This window comes from Falco punctatus (assembly GCF_963210335.1).
Source record: "Falco punctatus genome assembly, chromosome: 1".
In the NCBI taxonomy this organism is placed as follows: Eukaryota; Metazoa; Chordata; class Aves; order Falconiformes; family Falconidae; genus Falco; species Falco punctatus.
The window spans coordinates 105,474,192-105,494,783 of NC_137580.1; the positions used below are offsets into that span (position 1 = coordinate 105,474,192).

General features: G+C 52.3%; 1 protein-coding gene across 1 annotated transcript in view; it reads left to right on the forward strand.

The window, feature by feature from the left end:
- CUX1 (cut like homeobox 1) overlaps nucleotides 1–20,592 on the forward strand; it is a 281,049-nt gene that overhangs the window by 257,551 nt on the left and 2,906 nt on the right. Inside the window, exons 15-21 of the mRNA XM_080393239.1 lie at nucleotides 10,617–10,753; nucleotides 11,241–11,307; nucleotides 12,548–12,660; nucleotides 13,164–13,280; nucleotides 15,538–15,621; nucleotides 16,125–16,181; nucleotides 19,242–19,322. Of these exons, the coding sequence (XP_080249365.1) occupies nucleotides 10,617–10,753; nucleotides 11,241–11,307; nucleotides 12,548–12,660; nucleotides 13,164–13,280; nucleotides 15,538–15,621; nucleotides 16,125–16,181; nucleotides 19,242–19,322 (656 nt within the window). The remainder of the gene's footprint in view (nucleotides 1–10,616; nucleotides 10,754–11,240; nucleotides 11,308–12,547; nucleotides 12,661–13,163; nucleotides 13,281–15,537; nucleotides 15,622–16,124; nucleotides 16,182–19,241; nucleotides 19,323–20,592) is intronic.

Here is a 20,592-nt window from a genome sequence, read left to right on the forward strand (position 1 = left end):
AGCAGCAACTTTTCCTGGTGTGAACTCTGGAAATACACATTGTGAATTGATCTTTGTCACGGAGGAGTTTAGTTTTCTTGCAGTGTCGAAACATGTTCAGACAGGCTTTCCCTGACTAGGTAACGCTTCCCGAGCAAGCGAGAGAAAAGCTGCATAAGCCAAACTGAAAACTCTGGCGCTAGAAATTGCCCCTTGCTCGGCGCAGGGGAACGTGTGTCTGCACGAGGGACGATGCGAAGGGCCTCCGGTCTGCACCACCCAGGAGAACACCGGGCGGAGATGGGAGATGCTGAGCTAGTTGCAGGGCACATCACCACTTCTGTGGATTTGGAAGCAAATTTGCACTTTGCCTTTCGAGGGTGTCCCACTAAAAACCATCAGATGAATTTCCCACGCGAGGTTCTTTTCCTTCTGGCATAGTCTGAAAGTAAAAAAAAAAAGGAGAAAAGGAAAAAAAAAAAAAAGGCAAAAAAAAAAAAAGCCCGACGGTAATTATTGGATCACCTCAGCCAAACATAAAGGTTTTCCTGTCAGAACACTCTATGCATTTCTGTGTTGAAAAGCATTTTCTACCGTTCCTTTTCTGAAAGCAGGCACCGCGCGTCCCACTCGCAGGAAATGCTGCGAGAATGTCAAATGTACGAATTTGGACGTTAATTCCAAAGCAGATGGAGGCTGGGGGGGAGGGGGTGGGGGGATGTTCTTGTTTTGTTTTTTTTTTTTTTAATTGTTTCCTTCATGTCCCTTTTCATTTTTGTATTAAAAAATTAACTCTTTGCATTTGTGCAATAACTACTTGCCATGATAATGGGCAGACCTTTGAAATGCCCCGACTACTAACACAGCACAAGATGAACTCAAACAGAAAGTGGTGTACTTTTTCCTGAGAACTTTTTTTTTTTTTTTAATAATAAGCTCAGTTTTTACCCCAGTGTATTGTGGTGTCTTACATTTTTAGCAGTATTTTATATTTTTTCTGTAACGCACTAAGTCTTAGATGTTTTTAGAGCTTGTTTGTTATATTCACAATCACAGATTTAAAAAAAAAAAAAAAAGATCCTCACAAAGACCCAATTGACCAAAAAAAAAAAAAAAAGTGTCATTTTTTTGTACAAGTAGCTTTGAGAAGCCCACATTGTGTTGCTGTGACTCATCTTTTGTAACATTTTATTTCTTGGTATTTGTTTAAACATAAAAGTAAGAGTTTATATGGCTGGCAGTAGCAGGGCAGCGCTCCCTCCGTCAGCAGAATGGCATTGTTTCTTCTGTCTTTGTTTGGTTAGCCATATAATGTTTGTTCTCAGCACTGTACAACGGTCCCTATATGATATGGAGAAGCAATATCACTGTATGAAACTCACACGATGTATTATTATTATTATTCACTAGCACCCTAGGTGTGATAATTGAAGTAAATATCTTTTATACAAACACAATTACGCGTGGGCTGTCTTTTCTTAAGGTGAGACCTGAGTCCAAGCAGCAAACATTTACATTGGGGGTTCTGTTGCAGTGATGGGCAGGGGGATGAAGGGGTTGGCTTTGGTGGTATTTGGCCAGGGGAGGAGGACTTTCTGATTTCTGGGAGGCGGGGGGAATGTTTTCAATACCTTAAATATTGAAGTGTTAGATTTCCAAACCGTATCCTTTTTTCAGGGAAGTTCAAGTGTGATGATTCCTGCTGCGGTCAGCGGGAGGTGGACACCTGGCTTCATAGATGGGAAAGACATATTTTGGGTCTGAGACTGCAAGGGGGATTGTATTGAGCGCTGTAATGATATCTTAGCTAATTTTTAAAAGTTAAAGACATTGAAGTCAGAAATGCTTTAGATTCAAAAATGAAAATGTAGAAGAATTTTCCCAGATATTTGGCTCACTGTCTATTTTTGCAGATACTTTATACAAAGATAAATTTCTTTTCTAGTGCCTTATGAGATGATGTTCCTATATATATACGCTCAGTATTTACAGAGTGTAGAGTCTGAGGTTTGGTAAGGAACAGATGTTGTAATCCATCGGTGAATTCTGTTTTAAAAACTAGAATAAATCTCTAGCTTGAGTATTCTGAGTTTCAGGTAGAGCGTGTGTGTGGATGACTGGGTGCTGCTGCTTTACCTGGCGTGCTCGTGTCTGGGTTTTGAATTGTGAATTGGAGGTTATTTGGGGGGTTATTTATGCGCATCATCCCTGCGGTACCTACCTTACACTTTTTTCCTACCAGGCTGTAAGCTCTTGTGTCCTGTGCCTCCTTGTAGGATGTTGACTAGGGCTGGGCTGGAAATTTGCTGTAGTTCTGTCCCAGAAAGTCTAGCTGAGAGCAAGGGGTCGGGCTGGGCTTCCCAGCGTGCTCCCCCCCCACCCCCAGCCATGGCCAGGATCCATCTGGCGCTGCCAGCTCGGGCACCCTGGTGCAGCGCAGCGCTTTGCCCACAGCAGCGGTGGCATTCGGTGTGTGTCTTTAGCTTTGATTAATTCTGCAGGAGTGGGTGTGGTGCTCTTCCAAATGTGTCAAAAATGCTATTTCATGCCTTAATTGCTTTATAAATGTGTGTTTTCCGCTTTTGAAACGTCTGTGACAGGTTGTGCCGCGTGATGTAAAGGTTCTAGGTGTGACATTTCTTTTCCCCCTGCTTTTTAACAACTGGTCAAACCATTGATTGCTGTAAATGACATTATCTTTTTGCCCTAATCATTTTAAGCCTGATACTAAACAGCTACACTTTTAAAGTGCTATGTCTCAAGTTGGTTAATTGCTGTATTTATAACCTGCACTTTTCTTTAGGTACGGTGATACCGGCACCGAGCTGCTAAAATCACACACGTGGTCATAAGGGAACGATGCCTGATACTTGTAGAAGTGCAGGCTGGGTGCAGAAGGAGCTGGAGAGGGTTCATTGTAGCTCAGAAGCATGCATGCAGGGTAAAGCCAGGCTGTCCTCTCAAGTCTAAATCTTCAAAAGTTTCTTTTTGGGAAACTAGGAAGGAAGCCAAAACCCCAAGGATGCATCTCAGAAATCAGGAGCAGATACTTAACAGTCTTCCTTGGAGATCGTTGGATCTTCCGTGATAGCTTCATTGGTAGCCCTTCAAAAGGATTTTTAAAATCTCCTTTTCCAAAGAGGTCTACACTCTCTGTTCCCACAGACCCTTACTGGTCAGCACTGGGGCTTACCTGTATGTCATCACTGGTCCTGCTGGAAAACAGCTGCTTCTGGAGTGAGATGCTGTAGCAAGGGTGAGGCTTTATGTAGGAAATATTACAGGCATTTGCCGAGTTAATGGGAGAAATCCTTCTTTGTTGTATCCTTAGGTGCAGGAATAAGTTAGCACCCGCTGAGCACCTCGGTGCCACAGGTACTGGCCGTGGGCCTGATCCTGCCCCGCAGTCAGCCAGGGGCAGTTTGTCTTTCAGTGGGAAGGGGGGTGTTTTTTCACAGGGCATCGTGGTCCCACCAGGTAAGAACTCGCTGTGAGCAGCGGATGTGGTGCTTTTGGGCCCCACTTCTTTCCATTTTGAAATACTATTGTTTTCTTCTAAGTATTTCTGTTTTAATGGAAGTGGTGAAGAAACTGTGTACTTGCCAACAGAGGGCTTCAGAAAACATGATTTGATTACAGTAGAGCATTTTATTTTCTTTTTGCTCCAAGCTATGGGAAACTGATAAGAAAATTCAAACTGTTCTCTTGAACTCTTCCTAGTTACCCATGTAATTATCTTAGTACCCTTGGAAATAATCCATTCTTCTATGAAATCTCTATCCTTACAGGGTGAATTTATTAAGCAGTACTGTGTTTCTTTGCTGGGGGCTGTTTATTTTGGAATGGCTGGGCCAGGAGGAAAGGGAAGGACAAATCCTTCAAACCTCTCCTTCCCAGCAGGCCCTCAAAATGTGAAAAGATGGGGGGGAAAGAAGGGGAGGGAGCAAAAGTCTTGCCTGCGCCTCCTCTGCCGGCAGCCGGCACCCGGGGAGCTGGGTAGCCATGTGCTGAGCACGGGCACTCGGCTCGCTGCAGTCGTGTAGCTCATTTTTGCTCTTCCCCAAGGCCGCTTTCCCAGATGCATCTACAGGCGCTGGTGAAAAAAGCTGCAGGGGACTCAAAGAAGGATGCTTGTGTGTCGTAATGAGCGTGGCAGCTAGGGTGAGAGGTTTTCTCCCCGTGCTCCCAGCCCTTTGTCACTTGGGCAGATGAAGTCTCAAATTTTGTCCTCAGGGTGTTGGATGCGATCTGGTTTCTACTGTCCCTACTTTTTCTGGTCTTCTTGAGAGCACACAAAAGTAAAAATACAAAGGGTTGTTCTTGCTGCCTTCACTGGTGCCAGTCCAGCCCTTGCTGTCTCAGACTGCACATCTACATATGTCCCTCGGGGATGTCACTGAAGGTTCCCATCTTCTTTTACAGGTTCTGTATCTGCAGAGCAACCCCATCGCTTCATTCCTGGAGCTTTTTCAGGGCTGGTAGCTAACTGTGGCTAAAGACTAGGTAGATTGTGCTAGGAGTTGCAGATGGCTTTTAGAGATGTCATTCTTTTTATCACCTGCTTGCTTTTTTTGCCCTTTCAGAAAGCTTCCAGAAGGCCTGATCAGTGAATAATCTTGTGGCAGGTACAGAAATTAGAGAAAGGGCAGCCTAATTGCTACCCATGAGCAAAGTCGCAGGCTGAGATGATTCCCAGATTAACGTTATCTAGGCATTTCAGCTGCTTGGGTGCTCCTGGAGCTGACTGACCTTTCCTCCCTCCCTGGAGATTTCTAGAGGTTGTTTTAAAGTGTCCCAAAAGCCCAGTTCTTGTGTGACTTCTGCAGTGTTGGTGGGATCTCTGGAACACTTGATCTCCAGTATCTTTATTCACTCTGGGGAGATTCTTGGAAGAATATACACCCTTCGGGTGATGATTTTGCATTGCCTTACGTGAGGCGAGGTGGACCTCAGAAGCTGGCTCAGTTGGGCTTTTCTGCTACAACCTGCGCTTCAGCCTTTACTTCTGAACAGATTTGCACCTCGGAGGACTCTGCTTAATTTGAGAGACAGGGCTCTGATGCCTTGTAGAAGAGAAATATTCAATCATTGCCTGCCTTGTCCCCTTTCTCAGCCTACCGACAGCTCATAGCCGTGGTGGCCCCAAGGAAAAGCCTTTGCATAAAAGTTGAGTCAGATTGAATGACTCCCACGTGACTCTGTACCGTGCAGAAATGTTGTCCCACGCTACAAAAGGGTCAAGACAGAACCAGAACCTTTGAGATGTACAACACTGAAAGGCCTTTGGCAGCCTTCCTGTTGCGGGAAGGGTTTTGGCTCAGATCTTTCTTCCTTGGCATCTTCGTGGACCAAGAAAAGGACAGAGAAAATCACCTGGTTCATCCAGGACTGAATCTGCAGCGTATGGACCGTGTCCCCCTCATTCCTCCAGCTACAAAGCGCTGAGTCAAGTCACCTCCTTTGATTCTCCTGGAAGGGGAGCAGGACTTTGGGCAATAACAGAACTGTCTTTTTCAGACTTCCTTAAAAGCTAAATGCCAAGTATTTCAAGAGTCTTAGTTTATGTATAAACCTGGGCGCTCTGGCATCAGGTAGGACCGGAGGTAAGACTTTGTTGGTTTGAGAAGGCCCACGGGAGGGAGATGCCAGCGAGTGCCTTAGCACTTATTCCTGCATGGTGAAGAACAATGATTGCAGCTTTTAAGTAACTGTCCGCAGCAACCCAGTCATTAACTGGAGTGACCCAACATGGGGAAGGGTGAACGAGCTGGAAAAATCAAAGGGCCCGTGGCAGACTCGGTTTTCTGCTTCTTCCTTTGGCTCCCGTTCCTCGTCCTGGCACATTCAGACTCCAGTGTTTGTGTTGAATGAGTCTCCAGCTCTGTGCCTGGATTTCTCAGCCTTCATGTCAAGGTGCTCCCAGCTTTAGTTATCTTACCATCATCTTCCTTCCAGTCAATAAAATAGACTGAAAACCTTTGAAGTAGTGGGTTTCAATGCACTTCAGTTGACTTCTGAGAGGATAGTTTTTCAAAGAAAGCTCCTAGCGTGCCACATCACCTCTCTGCTTGTTTTATTATTTTACAGTTATGTAAATTGAAGGAGGCCAGACAGTAATGGAGGGAGATTAAAAAGTTACCATCAGGCAAATCAGGGTGTGAACTTGCAGAGCATCAGCTAATTTGCAGTAACTGCCCATGTGTGTGCTCCTACCCTGCAGATCCCTTCAGCAATTCCACTTACCTCTCATTTCCTTCAGGCTCAGAGGATGCACATGAGCAGTTACTCCGGTCTCATGGATGTGTAGCAAGTTACAGCCTATCTCACCCCAAGGTGATTTATTCATCTGTCTGCATCCCCAGTAATCAAGCCACCATCTTATGGAAAGATTGCCTCTCATTTATTTATGTCTGGCCTTGTAACTTCAAACTAAGTTGCTAGTATGTCTTAATTTTCTCCATCTGTGAAAACAGATGCTGTTTATTTTGGATGATTTGCCAAGGGAGTCCAGTTGCTGGGGCTTGTTACAGGAGTCAAAGTTGCTGTTGCTCTGTGACGGTGCTGGGCTGGCTGGCTCACAGGCGCTTCTGATGAGCCCCTGCATCTGCTGGGCTCGGTGCTCCCTGTGAACATGCTTGGGGAGCTGGGGGCTCCGGGACTTCTTTCCCCTTGATAGTCACTAAAAGGATTTGAACTTGCAGCTTTGGAGCAGCGCAAGACTGATGGGGCTATCCGCCGTGAAAGAAGTGTGAGATTCCGCTGAATATTTTATTCTCAGATTAGGACCGTTTTGTTTCCTCTCCGCGTGAGACACCTTTGTGTCTCACCACACGGCCTGTCCGCACAGACACCTCACATTTTTGGAGAAACACGCATCCCACGGCGATGTCACCTGGGGCTGTGCTCCTCAGGCAGCGGCTTGGAGGTACCGTTAGACTTCCCAGGACAGACGGCCTCCGTACAGCACACTCCGCGCGCGGGGGCTTTTCCTAATCTCTCCTTCAGTTTGGGGCAAGATGCGATGTTTTTCAAGAGCCTTACCAATATTATTCTTCCTGATGGATGAGCAGTCTTTTGCAAAGTGGTTGGTTCCTTGCAGAGGGCCTGATCCACCTCCCTGCTCCCGTCGCGTTCCATCGGGCCACGTGCTCCATGATGCAGAAAAGACTTGAAGATCTGGTCGGGCACATCGGGGGTGTGGGAAGAGGCTTGTGGCTGATGGTTTTCTTGAAAGGTGCTTCTCTTCAAGCCCGGGATTCCCCGGGAGGATCGAGTTGCGGTGGTAGGGTACTAACCCAAGTTCAGGGGTTGGCAGCCAGAGGTCGGTGGCTGTGCTGGGGACTTGCTTCTTGCCCTGGGTTTGTCACAGGTGGTTTCCACCAAACTCCTGGGAGCCTGGAAACATTTTTCCATGACCGATGGCCAGCTCAGGTATTTAGGATCAGCGTCATGGGGAATTTGAATTAAGCAAACCCTGAACAAGGAGAGCTCACCCAACCAACCAGCTGCTATCTGGGGACTTGACTAGTGCCCCATGCAAAGCCCTACAGTCCCGCTCCCATCTGCTCTGCCACCTTCCCAAGGACTCCCAGGAAAGCAGAAGATCTTTTTCAGTAAAACACCAGTCTCAGCCTCTTGTTTTTCATGTATCAGACAAGGAAAAACCAGACCAGCCTGTGCCGAGCAGCACTGGAGCGTGGCACCAGGCAAGGCAGGTGGCCCCTGCCGGCGTTTGGTTGCCCAGTTTCTTCCCAAGGTGATGGCAATGTCAGGCCCAGTTTCTCCATTGCCTCAAAAGTCAGGGATGACAGAGTTTGAGGCTAAAGATACGTGGTTTCAAATCCCAGTTTCCCCAGGGCTTCACCTTCTTTGTCCCATTATCTTCTGCTGTACCTCTCGGTCTTCTGCAGCTTTTGAGGCATTTGCACATCTGAGGGGTCAGAGCAAGGGCCTTCCAGCACAGAAGCTTAAGAGAAGACAAAGGCAGATTTTCTTTTGCTCCATCTCAATGCTTGAACTGACCTGCCTTCCTGGGAGAGGCGTCCCCCCACTGCTGGAGGTGAAGAGGTGCTGGTAGAGAAGTGATGAGCTGGTGGGTGGCCACTGCCCCTTTGAAAAAAGAAAACTATGATTAAAAACCAAACCCATCACAAAGCAACTGTGACAGGAGATGCTGAAGGGGAGATGAGAGAGAAGCTCCGTGCACTTTGGTTGCTTTCAGTGTTAGACACAGTTCCAGTCTTTTCTGTTTTCATGGACGGTTTGTAGGAGCCTGGCCAGTGCCGAGGCAGTGAAACTCAAGGGAAGGAAGGATGCAGAAATCCAAGGGAAGGAAGGATGCAGAAACCCAAGGGAAGGAAGGATGCAGCTTTCTGTAAAACTGGGAGCCGTGTTTCTGCAGTGACCCTTCTCTCCTAACCAAACTGAAAAGCTCAGTCCATGTAACTTCAAAGCAAAAAAAAAAAAAAATTTAAGAGAGAAACTCAGGAGCTGGTATCCGAGGCTCAGGTCTCCTTCAGCAGGGTGCCAAAGCTCAGTGCTGCAGAGGATTTTTGGGCAGGGTGGGGGGCAGGGGGACATGTCCTGCCCCAGCCAGCCCTCTGCTCTGCTCCCAGCATCAGCTCCCAGCAGCAGCATCAGGCCCTTCGCACGATGCTCAGGGCTGCCTTGTGCAGAATTGGGCCCCACAACCCATGTTTGGCTAGTAATAGCTTCCCAATTACATTTTAATGCAATTTAAAGAGATAGCCAATTAAATAATTAACCGTAGGGAAGAGGTTTTCTTCTTTCCAAATCTTGTTAATGCAAGTATTTTGCAGCAGGCCACCCATGTTTCGGGAGCAGGCAGCGATCCCCATTTCTTGAGAAACACTGACCTCCAGTGGGACTGCACCTTTATCACAGCTGCTCCTGGTGGCTCCTCAGCCTTTGATTTGGGACCTATAAAATGCAAATAGACAGGGGGGGAGGAAAAAATATCAATCCACATGTCGCGTCTGAAGCATGTGTCGCCTCCCTGTCCCTGCAGGCAGGCTTGGTCCCTTATCAATAACACTGGAATTGCACTTCTGACAAAAATGGGGAAAATTTGCACCTTGGCAAAGCTCCTGCTTCACGGGAAAGCTGGGCTGGCTTTGGGCATGGCTTCACTGGAGCCCCCATCGCTGCTGCTCTGAACCCAAGCCTCCCAGCCAGACTCTGCAGGGCATCCAGCCCCATGCAAGAATCCCCCCTCCCGCCCCATGGCAGCCAATTTCAGGGTGCACGGGGCAGCTCCCATCCCAGCAGGACTGGAATTGAGCTGCACCCGTTGCACCACTCGTCTGAAGTCTTCAGAGAGGGTAGGAGGCCCTGCGGGTGCAACAGTCTGTCCTCGCTTCTCCCCCAGCGTGGCTGCTTCCCAGGCAGCCTTCGCATTTCTTGCTCCCTGGCTGTTGATAAATGAGGAATTTTTTTTGCCTTCCAGCCGTCTGGAATTTAGGGGAATAATTACAACGGGAATTATCAGGGAGGGACTGGAACAGCTGGGACCTGAGCTTTCACCCACCTGGAAATCCAGGCGCAGAGGGATGTATCCTGCATCCCTGCGGCGGAGGCTGGTGGTGCAAAACACAGGGTCTGAACCTTGATCTGAGCAGGTTTTTCAGCCAGGCAGAGGCCCAGGCATTGCTGGCAACAAGGGAGAAAGGTGAAAAAGCAGATCTGTGCTGTGGGACAGGGCTGCTGCTTGCTGATGCTCTGTGTTTCGGCGTGGATTTGCAAACGGAGCAAGGAGCTTGCCCTGCGGTGCTGGTCCTGTGCCTCTCGCTGGAGCTGTGTTTTGGCCCTGACGTGTCTCTCCGTTGCTTCACATCTGGGCTGGGGTTATACGAGGGGAACGGGAGGCTTTTGTTTTGCTCCTGGAGCATTCCAGCGAGCGCCTGTTGTGGTTTAGGGCGTGGGTTTTACTTGGGGGGGGGGGAAGCAACTGGAAAGAGGGCTCGTTTGTTGAAAATTGGCCGAGCAGGGATGCTGGAGGCTGCACAGCCTCACCCAGCACCTGGGGGCAGGATTGGTCCCACCTGAGCCCCTCCTGGGAGATGTCCTTCACCCCACTCCAACACCCACAGCAGCCATCTGCCCCGCACATGCCTGTCCCAGTGCCCACAGCTGGGGACGTGCTGCCCAGAGCCGCCTCCATCACCCCTTTTCTGGGCAGACCAGGCCTGGGAGCCAGTTTGTGGGCTCAGCTCCCCTCATTCCCCCCCAGGTCCCCCCACCATGCCCGGCTAGGGTGCTGCCAGGTACCCCCTGCAGCACCAAAAATACCTTGCTGATGCACTTGAAGCAGCCGCACGGGTGCAAGCAGCTGCCTGCTCGCAATTGCCTGTGGCACTGGGACGTGGCACGGGTCCTGCACTGGGACGGCACCCCACCCTGAGGCATCACCAAGGTGGGCTGGACCCCTGCTCCCTTTCACCGGGAGCAGAGCAGCGCGGTTCTTCCTGCTGCCCCCAGAAATAAGGAGAAAAGGAGGCTGCTGCCTCTGGCTTGGCTTTGGTGCTCCAGGTGGGGGTTGCTCAGCTTTTCCATGTCCGCCTGGTGAAACCTGGGGGTTTGGGCCAGCCCTGGGTGATGGCCCTGGCTCTGTTTTCCAGTGCGCTGTGCGGAGCTGCAGATCCAGCTGACGGAGGCTGTGTCCACGCTGGCTGGCCAAAAGGAGCTCATCGCCAAGCTGGAGCACGACCTCAGCACCATCCAAGCCCTGTCCGCCGTGCACCGCCCGGATGCAGAGGTAACCCCGACCCACGGCGCTCGGCTCCCAGCAGTGGGCAGGGACCACTCAACGTGGCCCTGGGGGCTGACTGTCACTGATGGGGGTCAACAGCAAGCATGGGAGTTGTTTTATCACCTCTTTTTTATTTTCTTTCCTTTTTTTTTTCTTTTTGCCTTTTTCTTTCTTTCTCATGACTCACGTAGCACAGGGTCACATCGTGCCCATGCACTGGGACAGTGCTGGTGTGGGAGGGAGTGGCAGTGGTGACATCCAGGGCCCATCCAGCCCTTCTCCTTCCCAGGAAAAGGATGTGATCTGAGGGTTGAACACCACCAGCCTCTCCCTGTTGTCTCAGCCTCGATCCTTGTGGAGTGCCTGTTTTGTACGACGCTTCCCACGAGGCTATGGGTGCTGGGGTGGTAGCAAGATCCAGGAGGGGTTTGCTTTGACCAGGTGACTTTGGGTGGGTGGGAAGTGCTTAATCCCTTCTGCTTGCACTGCCCAGGGTGCGGCAATCCCCAGCCTGGAGAAGATCCCCGAGCCCATCAAGGAGGCCACGGCGCTGTTTTACGGTGGGTGCGAGGCAGGTGCGAAGCTGGAGCCGTGCGGGGAGCCAAGGTGCTGGCGGGGCCATCCTGGTGCCATGGGCGGGGATGGCAGCATGAGGATGCTCCTAAGCAGGCACAGACATCACCTGCTCCGTTTGTCCTTCACTGGGGCCGGTGATGGGTTTCCATCTGTGCCAAGTTTGCCAGTCCTCCAGCTGCTCCCAAGATGGTGCAGCGGGTACATGCCAGGCCCGGCTCTGTGCCGAGCTGGTGAAACCAGGCTGAACCAAACACCCTGCGCTTTAACTCCTGCTCTTGCCCCACCAAACCCCCTCCAGAGCCAGCGAGCTGAACATTTCCTTGACATTGGCTTGCTGCACCAAGGTCTGCAGGAGAAAATGAATCAAATAATGATGCTTGGCTCCTCTGAATGAAAACCCACTTCCTCTCCTTTTTTTTTTTTTGGGGGGGGGGGGTTTGTTTTTTGTTTTGAAAGGGTTTGAAAACACACGATAAACAGTATCACGGCAACAGTCCCACCAAGCCAAACAACCTGCAGCCACCCATCCCGCGCTATGAATAGCTCCTCTGTGCAGCCCGTTGAGTCACAGCCTCAGGGACATATTTCTCCTTGGTCGTGGATGCCTCCCACTGCCAGAGATGCAGAGTTAGGAGGGATGGCCGCAGCACACACACCCCAGGCACCTGCAGAGCCCTGTCATGGGGGGCAGCCACGGGGGACACCCACAAAGTGGGGCTCCCGGGCACAGCAAGCTGGTGATGGCTGCAGGCGAGCAGCCCCTGCTTTGCTGGGCTGGCTAAAAGAGGAGAAAGTATGAAATGGAGGTGACTGTGGTGCAAGGAGGGGAAGGGGATGTGGATGGAGGGGACAGTGGTGGCACTGGGTCTTTTCTTAGGGCTACAGCTGCTGCAGAAATGACAGGCGGGGGAAGAGTCTGGCAGGGGCTGGGAGGGTTGGGGTCATGGGAAGGCAGCAACAGGTTGCACCAAATAATGCAGTTGGTTTTCCCTGGGGAGTGAACCTCTCCATTCCCAGCACAAATCCCCCAAAATTTAAACAAAATAACAAAAAAAAAGCATAAAACCTAGTCGGTGTTGCAATAGCTGTGCACAGGAGTGTATCTGCCTGGGTGCCCCTGAGGTCCCGCAGCGCTGGAGGAGACACCTTGAGCAAGCCCCACTCGCTCTGCAGTGGGTGGGGGGCATCTGCCAGGTCATTTCTCATGCCAAGTGTTGTCCGCAGGTCACCCGCCGTCCCCTGTCACCTCATTCCCCGAGGGCCAGGTGGACTCGCTCCTCTCCATCATCTCCAGCCAGAGGGAACGCTTCCGGGCCAGGAACCAGGAGCTGGAGGGGGTACGTCGGGTGGGGAGGGCGGCTGGCGGGGGCTGCAGGGGCTGCAGTCTGGGGCTGGCTGCTTTAATGACCCCCAGGGAGTTCCTTAGCAGCACAACGCAGGCAGTGGCACTGCAAGCAAGAAAAAAATATATTCTGCTGTTAGCAGAACCAAAGCCTCCCCCAGCCCAGCGGTGGTGCTCCAGGTCAGGGGCACGGATTGTCCCGTGGTGGCCAAGTCTCAGCAAAAGCCACCCCCAGCCCCCTTGGCTGCCCCAACCCTTCTTCAACCACGGTGGGATCAGGTTCGTTAATGGTTCCAGACCGGGGGCCCTGTTCAGAGGCAGCTGGGGCAATGTTAATTTGGGAGCAATTTTAATTCAGAGCTGGGGGATTGAAAGTTGAGAGAGGAGTGAACCCTGGCTGGTTGCACCAACTTGACCCCCGCTTCTGCCTCGCACCCGGTTAGATCCCGTCCTCCCCCCGGCCTCGCTGCTAACAGCCCCCTTGCTCCCCACGTGCAGGAGACCCGCATGATGCAGCACACGGTGCATGCCCTGCAGAGCGAGCTGGACAACCTGAGAGCCGACAACATCAAGCTCTACGAGAAGATCAAGTTCCTGCAGAGCTACCCCGGCCGGGTGAGTGGTGGGCTGGGCTCACACGGACAGACCGACCCCCAACACAGACCATTACCCTGGGTGTACAGAAGCGATGGGGAAATTGTACCCACATGCACCTTGCGTGAAAGTTAGAAAATGGGAGCTAACGGGGGTGAAAAAGGCTGCAGTGCTCTGTCTAGGGGGGCCACTGCCCAGCCTCGCTGCTGGGAGGGTAATTTTTAAATGTGCTGAAGGGCGTCCGATAACTTCGATGCCAGAAGCCCAGATTCCCACCCCAAAAGGGCTGCTACACACCCCTTGGATGCTCACTCTGGCAGCGTGATGCTCCAGCAGGCAAGTCATGGGTGCTCCTGCCCGACCGGGCAACAAGAGGTTAAATCAGGACCTGCAATAAATTCCTGCAGTTAGAGCCTGAGAAATAATTCATCCTGTCATACCTGTGCTCCTTCCCCACCACCCTGGATTTCTTGTGGCAAGCAGAGCGAGCTGCTCAGCTTCCCGCTGCCCTGGGCAGCCAGGGCCTGTCCCCAGCAGAGCAGAAACTAGCCCAAAACCACCCCAGTCATCCCAGTAACGCCAAGAGGAGGCTGGGGAGGGGGGGGCAGACTTTGCTATAACCTGCTCGGTTCATGCTGTGCCCCTCAGGGGTTTCATCCCTGGGAATCCCTGGCGGGTTTGCAAGCGTGTCAGACTGCTGCACGGGGAGCTTTTGACTGCAACCACCTCCTTGGTCAGAGCTGGGCTACCGTGACCTCCAGCTTTCCTTGGAAATGCAAAAATGACAATAACAGGGGGTGGGACGTTGGTTCAAATGCCAGCTCCTCACCATGCCTGCTGCCTGCCCTGCCACCCTCCCCCAAAGCTGCTGCCTTTCTGCACTGGCTGGACTGAGGCCATTTCATCAATGGGTATTTTAATAGCATTTGGGGATGGGAAACTCCTACAGCCGTGAAGGACCTTATTTGGTTCTTTTATTTATGTCTCAGTGATGACGCTGGGTCAGCCCCTCTGACATTTTTGCCCGTTTCTCCCGCGGAAGATCATATCCATGTTTATCTGCTGCCACAAGGCAACCCCTGAATGCCATTCACATGATCTAAAGAGCAAAAGCCTTCGACACAGCAGCACGGGGGATTGCATAATTCACCACCTAATCAGGCATGTGACACGTTAAAAATAATCATCAAAGATCATTCAATAAGGCCAGGCTATAGTGAATTCATCGCCCCTAAATTGGGAGCTGGTCTCATCGCTGGCTTCTAACTGCGTGGTGACCTGTGGATCGTATTGCGGTGCGTAAGGGCATATTTGCTAAAGGTCTGCGTGCAGCGGGGTTTACCCGTGGTGAAAGAGCCACCGGCCATCGTGTTATGCCAGGCAGGACAAGCAGCAGCAGGTCCAAAAAGACCTTGGTAAATGTCAGCGTCACGGTGCTGGAGAACGCACGGTGCTGGGGGAGAGATGGGCTAGCACCAGAGCCCCTGAGCAGGGACGTGCAGCCCGGGGAGCTGGGAGCCAGGGCTTGTGCCAGACTGTGACCATGCCTGGTGTCGTTTCCAGGCTGGTTTTGGGTAGGAACGGTGTGGAATCTGCAGTTCTCATGACCTGCAGAGGTAGCGTCAGCAGAACAAGGAGCAGGGATGCGCAGGCTGCAGGAGCATCCTCGGGGCTTGCTGCTGCCGTTCCTCCTCTGAGGCTGGGCAAGGGGAACCTCTGTCCCAGGAGAAGTTTAAAACCCAGCCTGTCTGAGCCAACCTAAATCTTTCACTTCTGTCAAGGAGTTTTCATTTTCCTTGTCCTTTGCCCAGCTCATAACAGCTGTATTAAACAACGACTTCCTCCCCCTAAACCACCGTGTCCCTCCTACCTGCTGGCCCAGCAGCAAAGGAATTCAGAGTAGGGTTTGCACTAGCCCCAGCAGTTCCAGGTGAGCACTCTGGGGTGACACAGGTGACCATTATTTCATGGAAATGGTGAAAAATAGGGAGACACAGGTGGAGTCCCCGTGGAAGAAAGGAATTTGTTAAATGGTCCCGTTGCGATGCTCCTTTGTGAAGGGGAGAGATGCTGCCGGTCCTGTGGGGGAGCTCTGGGCTGTGCTGCTCCACACTTTGGGGGTCAATTCTTCCAAATGAGGAGCTCAGGGGCGGGGTGGGGGGGGGGGGTGGGGCTCTGGCCCTGTGCTGGGTGTCCGTACACCGCTTGCAGCAGGCAGGATAGGTGCAGGCAGCTCCACGAGCACCCGCTGGGTCTCACCCTGCCTTTGCTCCCACAGGGCGGCAGCAGGGACGACACGGAGCAGCGCTACTCCTCCCAGTACGAAGAGCGCCTGGACCCCTTCTCCTCCTTCAGCAGGAAGGTACAAAAAGCCCCCAGCACCCTCCCTGTGCATCAGCCCCTCTTTCTGCCGTGGGATCGCTACCTCCTGCAGCCGGGCTGGGACTCTGCCGGCACTGCTTCGGCATCCGAGCATGGCTTTGCCCAGCTCAGGAAGCAAAAAAGGCTTTGCCACGCGCCGCGGGCGCCGAGCAGGTCGTTTTGCTCAGTTCTGGTTTTGCTCGCAGCAAGGTGGACCAGGCGTGTTGAAGGGAAGGAGCAGCCAGAAAATGAAACCTCTCAGGGAGATTATTTCATTGCCTGGATGAAATCCAGAGGACAGCACTCTAGAAAACAAAGCGCACTCAAATGCCATTCGCTTTAAAAAATTAAAAGAAAAAGTCATTCTGCCCACACGATGTCTCCTGTGGCTGTGTGTGCGGGGGATTGGGAGCATCTGAGGGCACAGAGCTCCTTCCCTGATTTGCAAACCCCAAATCAGCCCTTTGAGCCTCAAAATCAGCTTCTTGTACCGTTTACTTGCAGGAACGCCAGCGCAAGTACCTGAGCCTCAGTCCCTGGGATAAAGCCACGCTGAGCATGGTGAGTGGGCTGCCCCCGCCATGCCGAGTGGGTGGCAAGAGGACTATAGCCCAGTGCCCACGCAGGGGATGCTGCTGCCGGGCTTGGCCCCGGGTGGGGGGCAGACCCCATCCCTGCTCCCCCGGGCAGAGGGGCAGACCATGCTGGGGCCGTACTGGGGCTTGGCTTAGGAGAAACCACTTTCCACCCTTGCTTTTTCCTTCCCCATTCCCCGACTCCCTCCCACAGTGTTCCCAGGGGGTCCTGGCCAGAGCGGGTGACCCAGCCAGCAATGCCACAGCCCAGGCCACTGCGGTGTCAGGGTGTGACCCAGGAGCTCGGGGACAGTGTGTGTCTCAGAGCATTGCCATGAACCACTGTGTCCCCCAGGCCGTGCCCACAGCTTCCCGGGGCAATGCTGGGAGCGGGATGCGAAGGGCTGCGGGAAGCACCTCTCCTCTCATTTGTACAGGGCTGGGGGGCTCAGCACTGCACCCCCAGCCCAGGGCTGGCCTGGGGGTGAAGCCAGGTTGCACACAGCATGCAGTTTGGGTCAGCTCAGCCTGGCTCCTCACAGGAGACTCACCCGGAGAGCCCCAGCAGCCTGCACAGCTGGGGAGTGGGTGTGTGACGGGCTGCAGAGGGTCCCGTGCTCCTGGGCGATGCTCTGCCTCACACAGCCCAGCATCCTCAGGCACACAGTGGTTCCTTATCACGTTTTCCAGGAAAACCTCTTCCCAGGCCCTGACCCTTGGTGCTCTGGTTCTTCCTTCCAAAAAAGCATCAGGGAAAATACTGGGGAGCTGCCAATGTCTGCAGCAGCAGAGGGTCCTCACCTGAGCCGCGGCGAGCGGGTGGGCTGCTGCTGCCACCGCGGGTTTTGGCTGCCATCTCTTAGGAGCAAATGCTACTTTTTGAGCTAAAAATGTGATTATTGAGAAGCTCTGACTTCTGTTTGAATTTGTGACATTAGCAGCAGGATCAGGAGCAGGTTTGGGCTGAGTTAACCCCCGGCTATCCAGCGCAACAGAGGTTAATGTGGGACCGCTGGTCTACAACAGCCACGGAATGCAGAAATATCTTGTAATAAAGGCAAAGTTGTCATTTGCATAAAAACCAAGCAAATGCCAACATGAATATGGATTGGGTGGCGTGCCAGCACCACGGAGAATTAATGAAAGGCATTTACAAAAAAACTGACTTAGGGGAGTTATTCCTTGGGAATATTTAAGAACATAATCTTGTTTGTTACAGCAGCCTCCGCTGTGGCCATGAATAGCAAAGAAGATTTCAGCCCAGGATTGCTTTGGTGGGAGATCTGTGGGTTTTAATGCCAGCTTCGGAAAGCCCGCGTGGTGGTTGGGGAATGTGCTTATGTCCATAATGAATCCCTAGCTTTTACAGCGGGAATAAAAAGTTGCTGTGTAGGAAGGTAGGATCTGTCCTTCATAAAGCTGCTTTTCTAGGCTGTGGTTACTCCTGACTGGCTCTTTTGAAGGGGTGGACACGAAGGTTTTCCCGTTGGGACCCCAGTGTCGTGGGCCAGAAGAGCTCGGACATCACCAGAGTCCGGCTGCTGTGTGGTGGCCTCTCCAAAACAAGGGGCTGGAGCATGACCCTGCCCGGCCCCGCAGGGTTTCTAGACCCCGGGGAGCTTGGACATCTCTGCAGGCTGGCAAAGGTGGAGGGTAAACCAATGGGTAAACCTGTAGACCAGGTTTAGTGAGGTTTCGAAGATACCCAAGGAATGTCCACATTTCTGGTTGCTCTCCAAAATCCCCCAGGGCAATGTCCACCTGGCAGTCCCTACTCTGGGACTTTGCTTTGCTTTAGCCCTGGCAGTGCTGTGTGCCTTCCCGAGGGCCACTGATGCTCCTCTACCTTGTGGCCTCCCACAGTGGTACCCAGCCGTGCTGGGGACCGGCCGCAGAAGGAGGCAGCACACACATGCCCGAGAGCTGTACTCATGGCTGAGCAAGGGGGGGTGAAGACCTTCCCTAACAGTGACAAGTAGGAAGGGCAGCAGGACAAGCTGTGGGACCCCAGGGATCTGCCCGGACCACACCAGCCTGTTAGCGGGGAGAGCAGCTAGTGGTCTGGCACACAGCTCCCCTAAAATCCTAGCCCAGCAGTGACCAGCAGCCGTGAGAGCTCACATTTTCCAAGGTGCTCAGCCACCAGTGCAGCCTGGCAGAGGGTGTGCACGGCTCTCAGCCAGCACAAAGCCTCGCCGCTGCCAGAGCTGGGGGCTCCACGCTGTACCAAGCCTTTAATCCCACTTTATCGGCTCTTTGCTGCCAGTGGGTCCAGAGCCACGGCACGGGACCGTGGTGGCTTTAGGCTGAGCTGGCTGGAGGTTCGCAGGGATGCCAGGGGCTGGAGGAACGTACAAACCCCAGGGTGCAGAGCAGTCACCCCTAAAACGTGCCAGGGCACTGGAGAAGCTGCCCCATCGCTGTGGGTCTGGCTACAAAATCGCCCTCTGAAGTCACTCCTGGGGTCCCGCACCAGAGCTGGGGTGCAGGCAGGGCTGCACACCGGGGCCAGCCTTCGGGAATAGCGGCACAGCGTTTGCTCGGCTGCCCTGCCGAGGAGGCGGCGAGGGGATGCTGCAAGTCGCAAGTTCTTTGAGCTCATGAGTTAAAAATACGAGAGACTTAATTACTGCCGGGGTTTCTCTCCAGAGCGACGCTGAGCTGCAGGCAAGCACTGAGTCAGGGCTGGTGCCACGGGAGCAGGTAGAGCAGGTGGAGAAAGCTGGGGTAAAGGTGGCCGAATATGACCCCCCGAGAGAGTTTTTGGGGGGAAATACCACTGTTCACAGCCCTGAATTCACCTCGATTTGGGCAATTTTGGGCTGAGAGTACAGGCACTTGTGGCAGCCACTTGAGGGAAAGCGGCCGCTCGGAAGTGGGCACGGATGGGTGGCAAAGCATCTCTCCTTGCCTATATGTTTATGTAGGGTCTAGCAGAAACAGGGCCCCGGTCTTGGCCGGGGTGTCTCCGAGCCTGTGCACGGGGACGGCTGGTTTCCACTGACCCACATTAAAATGGTTTTTTTCCGTTCTGCTCTTGCTGCAGGGGCGGCTCATCCTGTCCAACAAGACAGCTCGCACTGTTGCCTTCTTCTACACCCTGTTCCTGCATTGCCTCGTCTTCCTGGTAAGTACACGGGCCGTGGGGGGGTGGGCACCCCAATAAAATGGCAGCAAGCATCCCCTCCAGGGGGAATTTTTGCTTTTTGAAGATATTGCCCCAAGCGAGTGCGTTACAGCTGATGTATCACTGGCTCTGGAGGCACGGTGCAGCATGGCTCAGCAGGGACACGTACATGCCAGCAAATATCCCCCTGGGCTTCAAGGGGTGGGAATGGCCACCTTCACGTGGGCACAGGCTTGCCCAAGGGCAAGACCTGGAAGCCATCTGTGTCTTCATGGCATGCCTGGAAACAGCCGTGGGGCCCTGGTGCCACCGTGCTGGGAGCTCACACAGGGTTTAGCACATTTGCATGCAGGTCTGGTTCGCCATCCCTGCACACAGGTAAGGAAGCACTCCGCTCATCAGGCAGCAAAATTTTGATTCATTATTATGAAGCTCATACCGTAAGCAATTTTAGGAATAAAATACATCTCCACAATGCCAGCTTCTAGATCGTGTGCATTCCACCTCCCTATTTCTGGGTACATCCCTTAACCTCCTGCACGGTGGAGCATTTGCTGCCTCTCCAGGTGATGAGCTCTGGTTCTGCCCATGTTTCTTACTTGCCCTGTGGCTCTGATTTTCTCTAGTTTTCAAATTTCCACAACTGCACATTAGAGTTGGAAGTAAAGAAGTGGAGGTCTGGTTAGGAACAGAGGCTTGAGCCAGCTCAAATGTCCTGGGAGTCAGTTGTGGTACAAACTCCTCCTGTATCCTTGGGTGGTTTCTGGGAGTTTATTTATCACTTCAGGGGAAAAAAAAAAAAAAAAACAAACAAGCAAATCATCAATAATTAAATGATGAAACAAGATGAAAGACAATTCAGAACAATATTTCTATCCTGATCTTCTCAAAGTAAAACTGACTTTGTGTTATTTTGGTGAGGAAAGGAGTGAAGAAAATAAAAAGTTAAACATCATTAAACTTTAAAGCTCTAACCTAAAAAAAAAGTAAAATTAATAAATATTACATAGCTGGAATGATCTTATTTCATCTAGACACAAAAGGGCCTGAAATCCAGCACCCAGTGCTGCCTGGGCTGGGCACGCACCGTGTCCAAGGGGGGAACGGACAAACACCCGGCTCCATCCCCATGGTGGGGGCAACATCTTTGCCACTAATCCCAGGAGACAGCACAGCCTTCACCCCTCCCTGACCGCTGCCTTCTGCCTGTTGTAATTTCAACCTAACCCTAATTTGGAGGCCAGCTGATGGGTGTTTGTGGAGTTAAGAG